This window comes from Rhinopithecus bieti, unplaced genomic scaffold, assembly GCF_001698545.2.
Source record: "Rhinopithecus bieti isolate Rb0 unplaced genomic scaffold, ASM169854v2 scaffold_10685, whole genome shotgun sequence".
Lineage (NCBI taxonomy): Eukaryota > Metazoa > Chordata > Mammalia > Primates > Cercopithecidae > Rhinopithecus > Rhinopithecus bieti.
In genome coordinates this window covers 20,045-31,111 of record NW_016806950.1, presented here as the reverse complement: position 1 = coordinate 31,111, position 11,067 = coordinate 20,045, and the positions used below count along the sequence as shown (strand labels likewise).

Genomic DNA, 11,067 nt, shown 5'->3' with positions numbered 1-11,067 from the left:
CGGGGGCCGGAAGCAGTGGGCGTACCCGTCAGCTGTGGCTGTAACACGCATGCGCTAAGCCGGGCCAACGGATTCCCGTCTTTACAGCCTCGCTCAGCGTCCAGTCTCTTAGCAACGACTCCGGCTTCCTAGGAACTGCTCCTTTCTCAACCATTCCTGCCCACTGCGCCCCAGCTTGCTGCCAGAAAGCCCCTCCACATCCCTCAGACTCCAGACCCTTCACATCAATTTACTGTTATCTTCGACCTCACCCCAGCAATTTTCTCTGAATCAACCCCTTTTCCTCCTCTCCCAAGTCTCTGAGTTTCTCTCTCTTCCTGCCATCCTGGGTTCTGCCATCCTTAGGGGCCGCCTAGGCTGCTAGGCTCCTTTTCGTTCCTCTCCCCCCTCAGACCAGCAGTCTTTTATTTTAGATCATGTCTGGAGGTGAGTAGGGAGGGGGGACGGTGGGTAGAGCAGTTGGAAAACAGCGGGGTAAGTCCTCCAAGGATGAGGAAATGTGACAGTTGGACTCATCTTTTCACAGCGAAGTCAGCCCAGGGTCCAGAGGAAGGGGGCGTCTGCATCACTGAAGCCCTTATCACTAAGCGGAACTTGACTTTCCCTGAGGATGAGGAACTGTCAGAAAAGATGTGAGTGCATGGGGGAGAAAAAGGGTGCTAGAAGGCTGAAACACTCAGGATGACCAGGCCCCTGAGCTATACTGATTTGTCAACTGATCTTTGTCTCTCTCCTTATTACTCCACACATCCAATCAGTGGTAATGCCCAGTTGATATTCCCTTTTTAAAAATAATTCCATTTCTTTTTCACCATCCTCACTCAACTGTCTTAGATAAGTCCGTGTTCACCTCTCTCCTATACTCCCAGCACTTTGGGAGACTGACGCAGGAGAATCGCTTCAGCCCAGGAGTTTGAGACCAGCCTGGGCAATAGAGTGAGAATCCTATCTCTAAAAATAAAAATAAATTAGCTGAGTATGGTGGTGCACACACACCTGTAGTCCTAGGTACTTGGGAGGCTGAGGCAGGAGGATCACTTGAGCCCAGGTACCTGTGGCTGCAGTAAGCTATGATCATGCCATTGCATGCCAGCCTGGGCAACAGGGTAAGGCCCTGTTTCTAAAACAAACACAAAATAAAGTATTTTTAATTACTTTTTAAGAGATGGGGTCTTGCTCTGTTGGCCAGACTGGTCTTGAACTCCTCAAACAATCCTACTTCAGCCTCCTGAGTAGCCAAAGTGATCCTTTTAAATAACAAATCTAATCAGGCACTCATTGACAGAAACTTTCTTGGCTGTTACCTCCCAAATAAAATCCCACTGCCTAAGCTTAAGTTGTCTTCTGCTTTTCAGCCTTCTTTCTGGCCACTTTCCACAAGTGTACAATTTCCCACACTGCGTACTCACACCTTAGTACCTTACTACTCAGAGTATGTGTAGGCGGGAGAGGGTGCAAGGGTAGGGCAGCAGCACTGGCATCACAGGGGGCTTGTTAGAAGTGGAGCATCTCAGCCCCTCCGCCAGATCTACTGAATTAGAGTCTGCATGGGCATATTGGAGTTTCGGAAGGGCTGTGTTAGCACATACTATTCCTTCTGCTTGAAATGCCTTCTCACCATATCCCCCTATCTTCATGGCTAATGCCTACTCATCTGTCACCTCCTCTAGGAAGCATTCCCTGATTCCTCCTACTCTGAACTTAGTGCACAGACTATGTACTCCCTTTGTCCCCTGTACTTGCTTCTGTTATCCACTTGTCATAGACGTTTGGCCTTCTTCTTCTTTCTTTCTTCTTCCTCTTCTTTATTCTTTCTCCTTCTTCCCCTTCTTCCTCCTCCTTCTCCTTCTTCTTCTTCCTTTCCCCTGTACTTGCCTCTGTTATCCACTTGTCATAGATGTTTCGCCTTCTTCCTCTTTTTTTTTTTTTTTTTTTTTTTTTTTGAGACAGAGTCTCACTCCGTTGCGCAGGTTGGAGTGTGGTGGCACGATCTCGGCTCACTGCAACGTCTGCCTCCCGGGTTGAAGCAATTCTCCAGCCTCAGCCTCCTGAGTAGCTGGGACTACAGGTGTGCGCCACCACACCCAGCTAATTTTTTTTGTATTTTTAGTAGAGATAGGATTTCACCATGTTAGCCAGGCTGCTCTTGAACTCCTGACCTCAGGCAATTTGCCCGCCTCAACTTCCCAAAGTGCTGGGATTATAGGTGTGAGCCACCTCACCCAGCCTCTTTTTTTTTTTCCTTTTAAATGACATAGGGTCTTGCTCTGTCACCCAGGCTGAAGTGCAGTAGCATAATCGTGGCACATTACAGCCTTGACCTCCTCGGCTCAAGCGATCCTCCTGCCTCGGCCTCCCAAAGTGCTGGGAGTACAGGGTGAGCCACCATGGTCACCCTGCCCTGCTTCTTTAATAGTGGTGGGCAGAGACTCTGTCATTTGTCTCTAGTAGGCACTCAGCAAATGTTGTGGAATGAATGAATGGGTGGATGGAACAAGTGCTTTTTCCTCCATGAATCACTCAAAAGGAAGGTGAGGAAGGATCTTTCTGCAATGTCTCATCTCTGTCCTACCCCTGCCTCCACCATCCAAGCTGGCCAGAGGAAGTCTTCTCTTGCCGCTGAATCTCTCCAGGAACCATAAGCTGCCATCCTCCAATTTCCCAGAGGGTTCTTACTCTTCTCTCTCACCCTTCCCAGTGCTAATGATAAAGATACAAGTCTGCAAGTCAAGACAGTTTCATGATCTAGACACCACCTCAAGATGTCAAGAAGATGTTTCTCACATTTGATTAAAATCACTCAGCCAACTACCCCTTCTTGAAACCCCTTCCCTCCTCCTTCTCTCCCATCCTCCCTGCTAACAGACCACATGAGTGGTGCTCTAACACCACCCTTACTGACTCTTCTCCCAGGTTTCACACTCTTGATGAACTGCAGACTGTCCGCCTGGACCGGGAGGGGATTACTACTATCAGGAACTTAGAGGGCCTCAAGAATCTTCACAGCCTCTATCTGCAAGGGGTAACTTCTTTCTCCATCCTTCCCCTCCCCTTGACCCCTGTGGACCTAATCTGTCTCATCTGAAAGGAGCCAACCAGGTCATTTTGCCCATTCCCTGGTGTTCAGGCAGGCAGACCTTCAGTTAAACCATTCCCAGATGAATGCCGTAGGGTCCTGAATTGAAAGACTAATTCCCCCAAAATAGATCCTGAACATGACCTGTGCTCCCTCCACTGTTCTTTAGGCACTTCTCTTGATCTAGAAGTTCTTCTTGGCATTTACTCTAAATCTTTCACGTTAAATAGCTCCAGCCCATTTCCTGTTTTGAAGAGGAAGAGGAAACTATGAAGATTCCTCTACATCATTCAGATCCTACTTGAAGGCTGTTTGGTGGTGGTGGTGGTTGGTTGATCTTCAGCCCTCCCCTGGTTGAATATTCCCAGCTCGCTTCGACTTTCCCCATAGAAACTTTACCCATCAAGTTCATGTATGCTTATTGTTCTCTCTGTGTATGCAAGCCACCACCAAGGCCCTTTCCATTTTCCTGGTGGCTTCTTGGTTTCCTTTTCTGATTCCCAGGTCACTCTTTGGTTGTGGAATCAGAAGAGTATACTTAGTCAGGTTTAGATACCCCAGGTTTACACCCTTAACCATCCACCTGCAGAAAGAAAATCATCTTTCTTAAGGTAGTGGCAACCTGTTCAAGGAGTGGGGTTATCATTCCCAAAGTGCCAGATCTCCAGCTGCAGGAGTAGACATGGTCTTGGGACTTTGTCCCTGTAAAGGGCCTCCCACCCATCTGATCTCAGCTTGGTTTCCCCACTTCGGTTTCTTCTTGCAGAATAAGATCCAGCAAATTGAGAACCTGGCTTGCGTCCCCTCCTTGCGGTACGTGGTGCCAGGGCTCAGGCAGGGGAAGAGGGGTCGGTGGAACCTAGCCACACCCCAAAGAACTGGTTCAGATTTCTCCAAGCCTGGGTCCTTTTCAGCCAAGGGCCAGCAAGCCTAGCTCTACTCCCTCACCCCAGAAGGCCATGTGTCCCCACTGGTCATCAGCTGCCTAGCCCAGGGGCCCCAGTGTCAGGTGCCCTCCTCTTTTCCTCCAGCTGTTCCATGATTCAGCTCTACCTCTCTACCCCTTCCTTCCCCTACAGCTTCCTGTCTCTGGCAGGAAATCAAATCAGGCAGGTGGAAAACCTCCTCGACCTCCCATGCCTCCAGTTTCTGGACCTTTCTGAGAACCTGATAGAAACGCTGAAGCTGGGTAGGAACCCACTTGCCCTGGCTCACCAAACACATCCCCTGTGGGGCCTGCCCTCCCCTCTGCACCCATCTGCCTGTGCTTGCATTAGCCACACCCCCGCAGGTCCACACCTCATCCTCAGGGAGTTCAAGGGGTTGTGCCTAGAGGTAGTGGCTTTGGACTAGAAAGTGGGTATGAGAACCCCATTCCCATCACTTCATGGCCTTTTGGCTAAGATCAAGTGAGAACCCCATTTCCTCTCTCTTCGCTGTGTGCAGATGAGTTCCCCCAGAGCCTTCTCATCCTCAAGCTGTCTGGCAATAGCTGCACCAACCAGGATGGCTACCAGTAAGGAGGGGAGGGTGGGAAGAAAGGTCTGGTTGGGCTCCACCTGCTAACTCAGCCCAGGCCCCTCTCAGCCTGCAATCCTGGGGTTACTATCCATGGCACCTTCTCCCCAACCTCCTACTTAGCTCATGAGCCACCACCCTTCCAGGTGTGGGTGCTGTGGTGCATGTCTTTGCATCCTCCACGCCCGGGTGCCCTCCTAGGTAACCTCTGCTCCTTCTGCTCTGCAGTGAGCTGGTGATAGAAGCCCTGCCACTTCTCTTGGACCTGGATGGGCAGCCTGTGATGGAGCGCTGGATTTCGGACGAGGAGGATGAAGCTTCAAGCGATGAGGAGTTCCCCGAGCTGAGTGGCCCATTCTGCTCAGAACGAGGTGACCCTGCTTTCCAAGGCTTTCAGCTTCCCCAGAGCCCACCTCTGCCCTGTGGGACACGAGGGAAGCTAAGATGGCGGTGGCGTCTGGAGAGGGGAGCCCCAAGTTCAGATCAACATCTGGGCCAGAGTAAGGTATCAGTCCGGGACCCCAGCCTCAGGCTGCTTCCCAAGAGGGATGGCAGGGGCCAGCCAGAGACTTCCCTGAGCTCAGGGACCCTCCTGCTGAGCCCAGGGCTCCACCCACCCTGCACCCTCTACCCCCTGGCCCCTCACAGGCTTCCTCAAGGAGCTGGAGCAGGAGCTGGGCAGGCACAGGGAGCACCGGCAACAGGCGGCCCTGACACAGCACCTGCTGAGGATGGAGATGCAGCCTACCCTCACCAACCTGCCCTTGCTACCTGGGGTGCCCATGGCTGGGGACAGCAGCCCTTCTGCCACTCCTGGGCAAGGGGAGGAGATAGTCCCTGAGGCCGTCTCCTCACCCCAGGCCTCCTCTCCCACCAAGAAACCATCCAGTCTGATTCCCAGGGGCCGCCAAAACTCTCTATGGGGAAGGAAGGGGGTCCGAGCAGCCACAGCCCCCAAGGCCTCTGTGGCTGAGGCCCCCAGCACAACCAAAACTATGGCCAAGAGAAGCAAGAAATGATTCTCTGTCAACTTTTCTCTATGAGTGGAGTGGACCCACTTCTCAGACCAATGACCTGTGTCAGGAGTTCATCCCCAGTAAAGTGTCTCTAGGCCCTGAATATGCTTTTCGTGTTACTTGGGGATATCTCAGGGGAAGCAACCAGTGAAAGCTCCAGGAAACAAAATACAGAGCACAGTGAGCCACCTGATTCTGAGGAGCGAGTTTGGAATCTTTAGGGAGCTACCCACAGGGCAGGCATGCCTCAGGCCCCCCGCTGGCTTCCTGGCTCCCACATGGGCAAGAAGCAGGCACCACCTCATAGAGGATGCCATCTCACTGCCACCCCTAGGGAGTGCCCTTCCCCAGTCCAAGCCAAGGACCAAGGAGCTGTGGTCCTAGTCGTCCCCAACAGCAGCCAGCTCCTGTCCCTTCCCTGTCCTCCTGCCTAGTCCCCATCACTCAACCACTCAGGAATGAGTATACAACCACAGGCCCCGCAGCCAGCCCACAGCTGCCTTTGGGCCTCACTTGGCTCTCCCACCCCCACTGAACGTGGGATAAAGTTCACTGAAGAGAAAATAAAGCACATTTATTAAGGCAAAGGCCAAGCTGGCCGCTCAGAACATGGCCAAGGAGCGTGAAGGGATTGCTCCAACTTCACCACCACTCAGGGCAGTTGGTCCGAGGGGTTTTGGGCCCACCCCAGGCCAGCAGAAGCTATGAGGCTTATGCATAAGCCTGGCTCTCCCTCTTCACGAAGGCCTGGAAGAGGCTGCCCAGCTCCTGGAGGGGTGGGGCCCACTCACTGGCCAGCAGCCCGTGTGTGGCCTTGAGGCCTTCCTGCTCCAAATCCCGCTGTTTCTGCTGGAGCTGCTGCCCTCGATCCTGCCCCAAGGGAAAGCTGAGATGAGTCTGTCCAGGAGAGGCTTCCCGCCAGGTGAAGGGGGACTGTGTACCACCTCACACAAGCAGGAGAAAGGAGAGACCCCCCAACATTCCCCAAAGGCAGTTGCCGGCTTTGAAGGAAGGAACTCCTCTCCCCAGCTCTGGAATCTCTTCCACTCCCAGTTTCCCTCATATTTCCAGAGTCCCACTGGGAGTGGGAGGTCTGTCATCCCCTCAGGGTAGCCCCTACTCCCTGGGGGATACCTGATCACTCTCCATCAGCTCCAGGGCTGCCTGGTGTCCACAATAGAGGGTGTGCCGGCGATCTACCCAAGTCTGGAATCGGGGCAGGGTCCGAACAGGGTCCTGTGCTCCAAAAGTGGGGGACAGCACCTGGGGGGCCTGGGCCACCCCCACCCCAAAGATGAAAGGTTTGAACACAGACCTAAAAGGGCACGGATGGAAGGACGGAGATATATCAGATCCTCTCTTCTCCCCAGCCTTCCCCACCCTCATTCTTCCCACCTGGATGGGTCTGGCGTGGCAGTAAGAAAGTGCACGCAGGGCTGTGTGGGATCCTGGGGCAGGACAGACACCATGCTGGCCGTGGTGCGAAAGCCTTCCGAGTCCATGCAGATACCACTCTCCTTGTCCCTGAGGATGCCCATCATCACCTCTGCTGTGATGCCCCCTGCCAAAGAGAAGAGGGGGAAGCTGTGGGAGGGCAGAGTGGCTAGCACTGCTGTGGCCCTTCTGGCCCCCAGCCCCCTCCACCGCTCACTAACCTTGCCATTGCCGCAGCAGCTCCTGCCCTGCCTGGAAGCGGGCCTTGGCAGCCTCCATTCGCACAGGCTGCTGGGTCAGGGAGAAGACCTGAGCAAAGTCAAAGGCACCCTGCCCATCCCACCAGCCCTTGGCCTGGGCATGAGTCCGCAGCTCCGGATGTTGGACCGAGATGTCCGTGCCAATGCTCAGCTGGTTGGAGATGTTGCGGGCCCCCTCTGTGGAGGAGATGGGGGAGCGGTTCATTTACCATTGAGTATCTATTCTATGCCAGGCACTGGGCGAGATGCTGAGAACATGGTGGAAAAGAGAATGACCTACCCTCATGGAGCCTACAGTGTGGTGGGGGAGGCAGAAAAAATAGTCGCAGAGATAAATATAAGCATGCAACTGTGTTGAATGCAATGAAAAAGAAGTAGCTGCTTGCATATAAGCAGGAAACCTGACCACCCAGGGAAGTCCAGGAAGGCTTCCGAGAGGAAGCCGCAGGCTGTAGCACAAGGAAGACAACCGAGTGAAGGGGAGGAGAGTTCCCAAGTGAGCTCATCTCCCATCTCCCTGAATGTCCCGACAGGCTTGCACCTGGATCGGGCCCCTACCATCTCTCCCACTTCTCAAGGCTGGCAGAAAGGGAATGCCTCACCCTGGATCCTCTGTGCAGCCCAGAGCCTCCCAGCTGTCTCCAGCACCCATGCCTCAGTGCGGTCAGCCAGCAGGAAGGTGCTATGGTAGGAGAATGGCACAGGGTCCTCCAGGCAGCTGCCCCCCTGCCCATAGCGCTCCAGTAAGCCTGTGATCACATGCAAGGCCTCCTGGGCAGAGCTGCTCCGTTCCAAAGCCAGCCTGGCAAGAGAGAGGGCCAAGGGACAGAAGGGTGACAGAGGGATCAATAGCTGGTTACCCAGAAGCTCCAGGGGGCAGAAGAGGCCTGGAGAGGTTTGGTGATAGGCCCAAGTCACACAGCAAATCTGCTGGCACTGATCGTATCAAACACAATTACGCCAGTGGCTTTCAATGCTCTCGTTCCAATGTGCTATGCTTTGAGGGTTCCATGAAAAGGCCTGAAACACAGTTTCAGAGAGAAAAGTGTCCTGAGCCCCCAACCTCTCTCCACCCAGAGCTGCTCCATCCACCATTACTGGTTTTATAAATCGGGACTCTACGTGAGATTTCGACTGAAAATAAATAACCACTGCTCTATTTCTGGGCCAGGAGAGGCCCAAAGGTGGCTGCTGTTGCAACCTTCCTCACGAGGGCACGAGGGCAAAGTCTGCAGAAAGGAAGAGGCCCCTGTGAACCAGGCTGGGGGAGGGATGGATGGGCCCAGGTCAAAACTCAGCCCCCAGATTTCTGGTGTTTCAGGCAGATGAGGAAGGGCAGGGTCTGCACCTGAGCAGGTCCATGCCCAGCAGGGCTTCCCCCTCCCCAACTGGCTCCTTCGTCCACACAGCCTCGTTGCCAATGCAGACACCATGCTCGTTGGCGCCCATCTCAGCCCCCCATAGCCAAGAAGGACGGCTCAGAATCACAGCGTGCGTCTTCGACACCTGTTCCACTTCAATGTATGTGCACTGGAGGTGAGGGAGGAGAAAGGAAGTGTCTACTCAGAGAGGGGCGGCCCCTCGAGTGCTGGCACTCTGCCAGTCACCTTATAGATCCCTTTGAGGAATGTCTCATTCCCATTTTACAGAAGAGGAAACTGAGGTAGACTGAGGCTACATAATGGGCTCAGGTCCAGGTTGGTAGACTTAAAGCTCATGCTCTTCAACTACTTCTGGCAGCCTCCCAGGTGTGGGGAGCAGGGAAAAAGGTCTTAGAAGAATGCAGAGATCTGTCACACCTCCCAGCACCCCATAAGGCCTAACCCACCTGGAGCCGGCTCCCAGGAGTGTGAGAGCCTGCGGGGACAAACACCACCTCCTGCACCTCGTCCCGGGGTCGGTCCGAGTTCTTGGCAAAGATCACAGCTGGGATGGCTGAGGCCGGGGGCACGGAGACAAAGCAGTCGCAGGAACATGGAGAGTCAGGGCTCGACGACGCCATCTGGGGAGAGGCGGGCCTCTCCATAAACCTGGCCACGGCTCAGCCCCGGGGAGCCGCCTACCCCCACACGTGTAAACGACGCGCAGGGAAGACACCGCCGTGGCTCCTGGACGCTCGGCGCACACACCATGCGCGGGTGTGCGGGAGCGGAGGTGCCCACCCTCTCCCCAGGCTCCAGGCTTGGGAGTCCGCAGGCCGGCACTCCGAGGGTCCTGCCCCCACTGGGAGTTCCGGCCCTTGGGAGCAGTCGTGGGACCGTCACCCTCGCTACCCCACCAAGAGTCCCGCGGCCCTGCGCATGTCCAGATACCCGACCCTCTTCTATCCAACCCTTCTCTCACCCCCAATACTGTATTCCCTTCACTCTCTCTCCCTCCAAGACCCCAGCTCGGTCCCAGGTGCCACCTCCTCCGCTTCTGGCCAGGGCCGCCCCATTGGGCGGAGACTCCCAGGCGACCTGGAAGGCCTTCGGCCTCCGGGTCGGAGCCGGAACGGAGCGTGCAGCTCCGCCGTTTTCCACCAGGGCGCGCGCCTGCACCACTTCCCGGAGCGGAGCGGCCTTGCGAGTCACACCTGGCTTCCTGTCCTACCTGGGCGCCCATTTCAGGCCTGACAAAGGCTGCTAACCCCACGGAGTCACTGCGGGGAGCTGGAGCTAGGGGTGGAAAGGACCCCGCGTGAAAAGGGAGACTTTGTCAGAGAAGGGGGACTGCTGGGACATCTGGAGACTAAGGAAGAACCTCAGATACTTGAGTCCCGGTTTGAATCCCAGAGGCGCAATCCCAGGCTGGAGGCGCCCAAGGGAGTAAGATACAGAATACAAGAGTGGTGGAGGCTAGGTGCGGGGGGCTGGCCCCTGTAATCCCAGCACTCTGGGAGGCCGTGGTGGGAGGATCACTTGAACCCAGGAGTTCAAGACCAGCCTGGGTAACATAGCAAGACCTCGCCTCTACAGAAAATATTTTAAAATTAGCTGGGCGTGGTGTTGCGTGCCTGTAGTCCCAGCTGTTCAGAAGGCTGAGGTGGGAGGATCGCTTGAGCCAGACGGGTCGAGGCTGCAATGAGCCAAGATCACACCACTGCACTCCAGCCGTGGTGACAGGGCAAGACCCTGTCTCTTAAAATAAATAAGGGAACAGATGCACAAAACCCATCTGATCCCAGAAGGCCTAGCTGTCCAATAGTGCTCAAACCCATAGGAAGATAGCTTTAAAAGCAAATGTAGAACTTTCTAGTTCAAAGATTTAGTGCCTTTACCTGTAGTGAAACTGAAACCACAAAGAAGTCTTGGCCAAAGGTGACACACAGTCATGTGGGGGTATACTGTCACCCCAAATGTTTTGATTTTCAGTTCATTTTTCTCTACAAACCATCTGTCCATAGCCATCATTAAGACAAATGCATCTTACACCCTTTTGCTATATGGAGCCCTCCAGGAATGGAGGGAGGGGAGATGCTGCAGGTTATCTGCTTTCAGGGGTTGCACTGAATCTATAGATGGCTTTGAGTAGTATGCACATTTTAGCAATAGTAATTCTTCCAATCTGTGAGCATGAAATATTTTTCCATGTCTTTGTGTCTTCTTCAGTTTCTTTTATCAATGTCTTATTTTCAGAGTACAGATCTTTCACCTCCTTGGTTAAATTTATTCCTAAATATTTTATTATTTTGATAGTTATTGTAAATAGGACTATTTTCTTGATTTATTTTTTGTATAGTTTGTTATTAGTGTATAGGAACACTACTGACTTTTGTACATTG

General features: G+C 53.8%; 2 protein-coding genes across 4 annotated transcripts; one reads left to right on the top strand and one right to left on the bottom strand.

The window, feature by feature from the left end:
* The first annotated feature begins 6 nt into the window (after positions 1 to 6).
* Positions 7 to 6,191, top strand: LRRC46 (leucine rich repeat containing 46). 2 transcript variants are annotated; one of them, XM_017878973.1, is made up of 8 exons: positions 7 to 426; positions 527 to 632; positions 2,914 to 3,022; positions 3,843 to 3,889; positions 4,156 to 4,265; positions 4,523 to 4,592; positions 4,823 to 4,965; positions 5,243 to 6,191. In XM_017878973.1, exons 1-8 carry the CDS (start codon positions 417 to 419, stop codon positions 5,611 to 5,613), a joined length of 966 nt encoding a protein of 321 aa, XP_017734462.1. In that variant the 5' UTR covers positions 7 to 416; the 3' UTR covers positions 5,614 to 6,191. The 2 variants fall into 2 exon arrangements, with proteins under 2 accessions (XP_017734462.1, XP_017734463.1); XM_017878974.1 differs by lacking the exons at positions 2,914 to 3,022; positions 3,843 to 3,889 and having other exon boundaries at positions 5,243 to 5,807.
* Positions 6,164 to 9,780, bottom strand: SCRN2 (secernin 2). Of its 2 annotated transcripts, XM_017878975.1 has the most exons (8): positions 9,648 to 9,780; positions 9,133 to 9,306; positions 8,653 to 8,834; positions 7,907 to 8,106; positions 7,266 to 7,481; positions 7,006 to 7,171; positions 6,745 to 6,925; positions 6,164 to 6,480 (listed from the first exon to the last, which is right to left on the bottom strand). In XM_017878975.1, the coding sequence occupies exons 2-8, from the start codon at positions 9,304 to 9,306 to the stop codon at positions 6,322 to 6,324; spliced, it is 1,278 nt and encodes a 425-aa protein (XP_017734464.1). In that variant the 5' UTR covers positions 9,648 to 9,780; the 3' UTR covers positions 6,164 to 6,321. The 2 variants fall into 2 exon arrangements, with proteins under 2 accessions (XP_017734464.1, XP_017734465.1); XM_017878976.1 differs by having other exon boundaries at positions 6,164 to 6,925; positions 9,671 to 9,693.
* Positions 9,781 to 11,067: the final 1,287 nt, after the last annotated feature.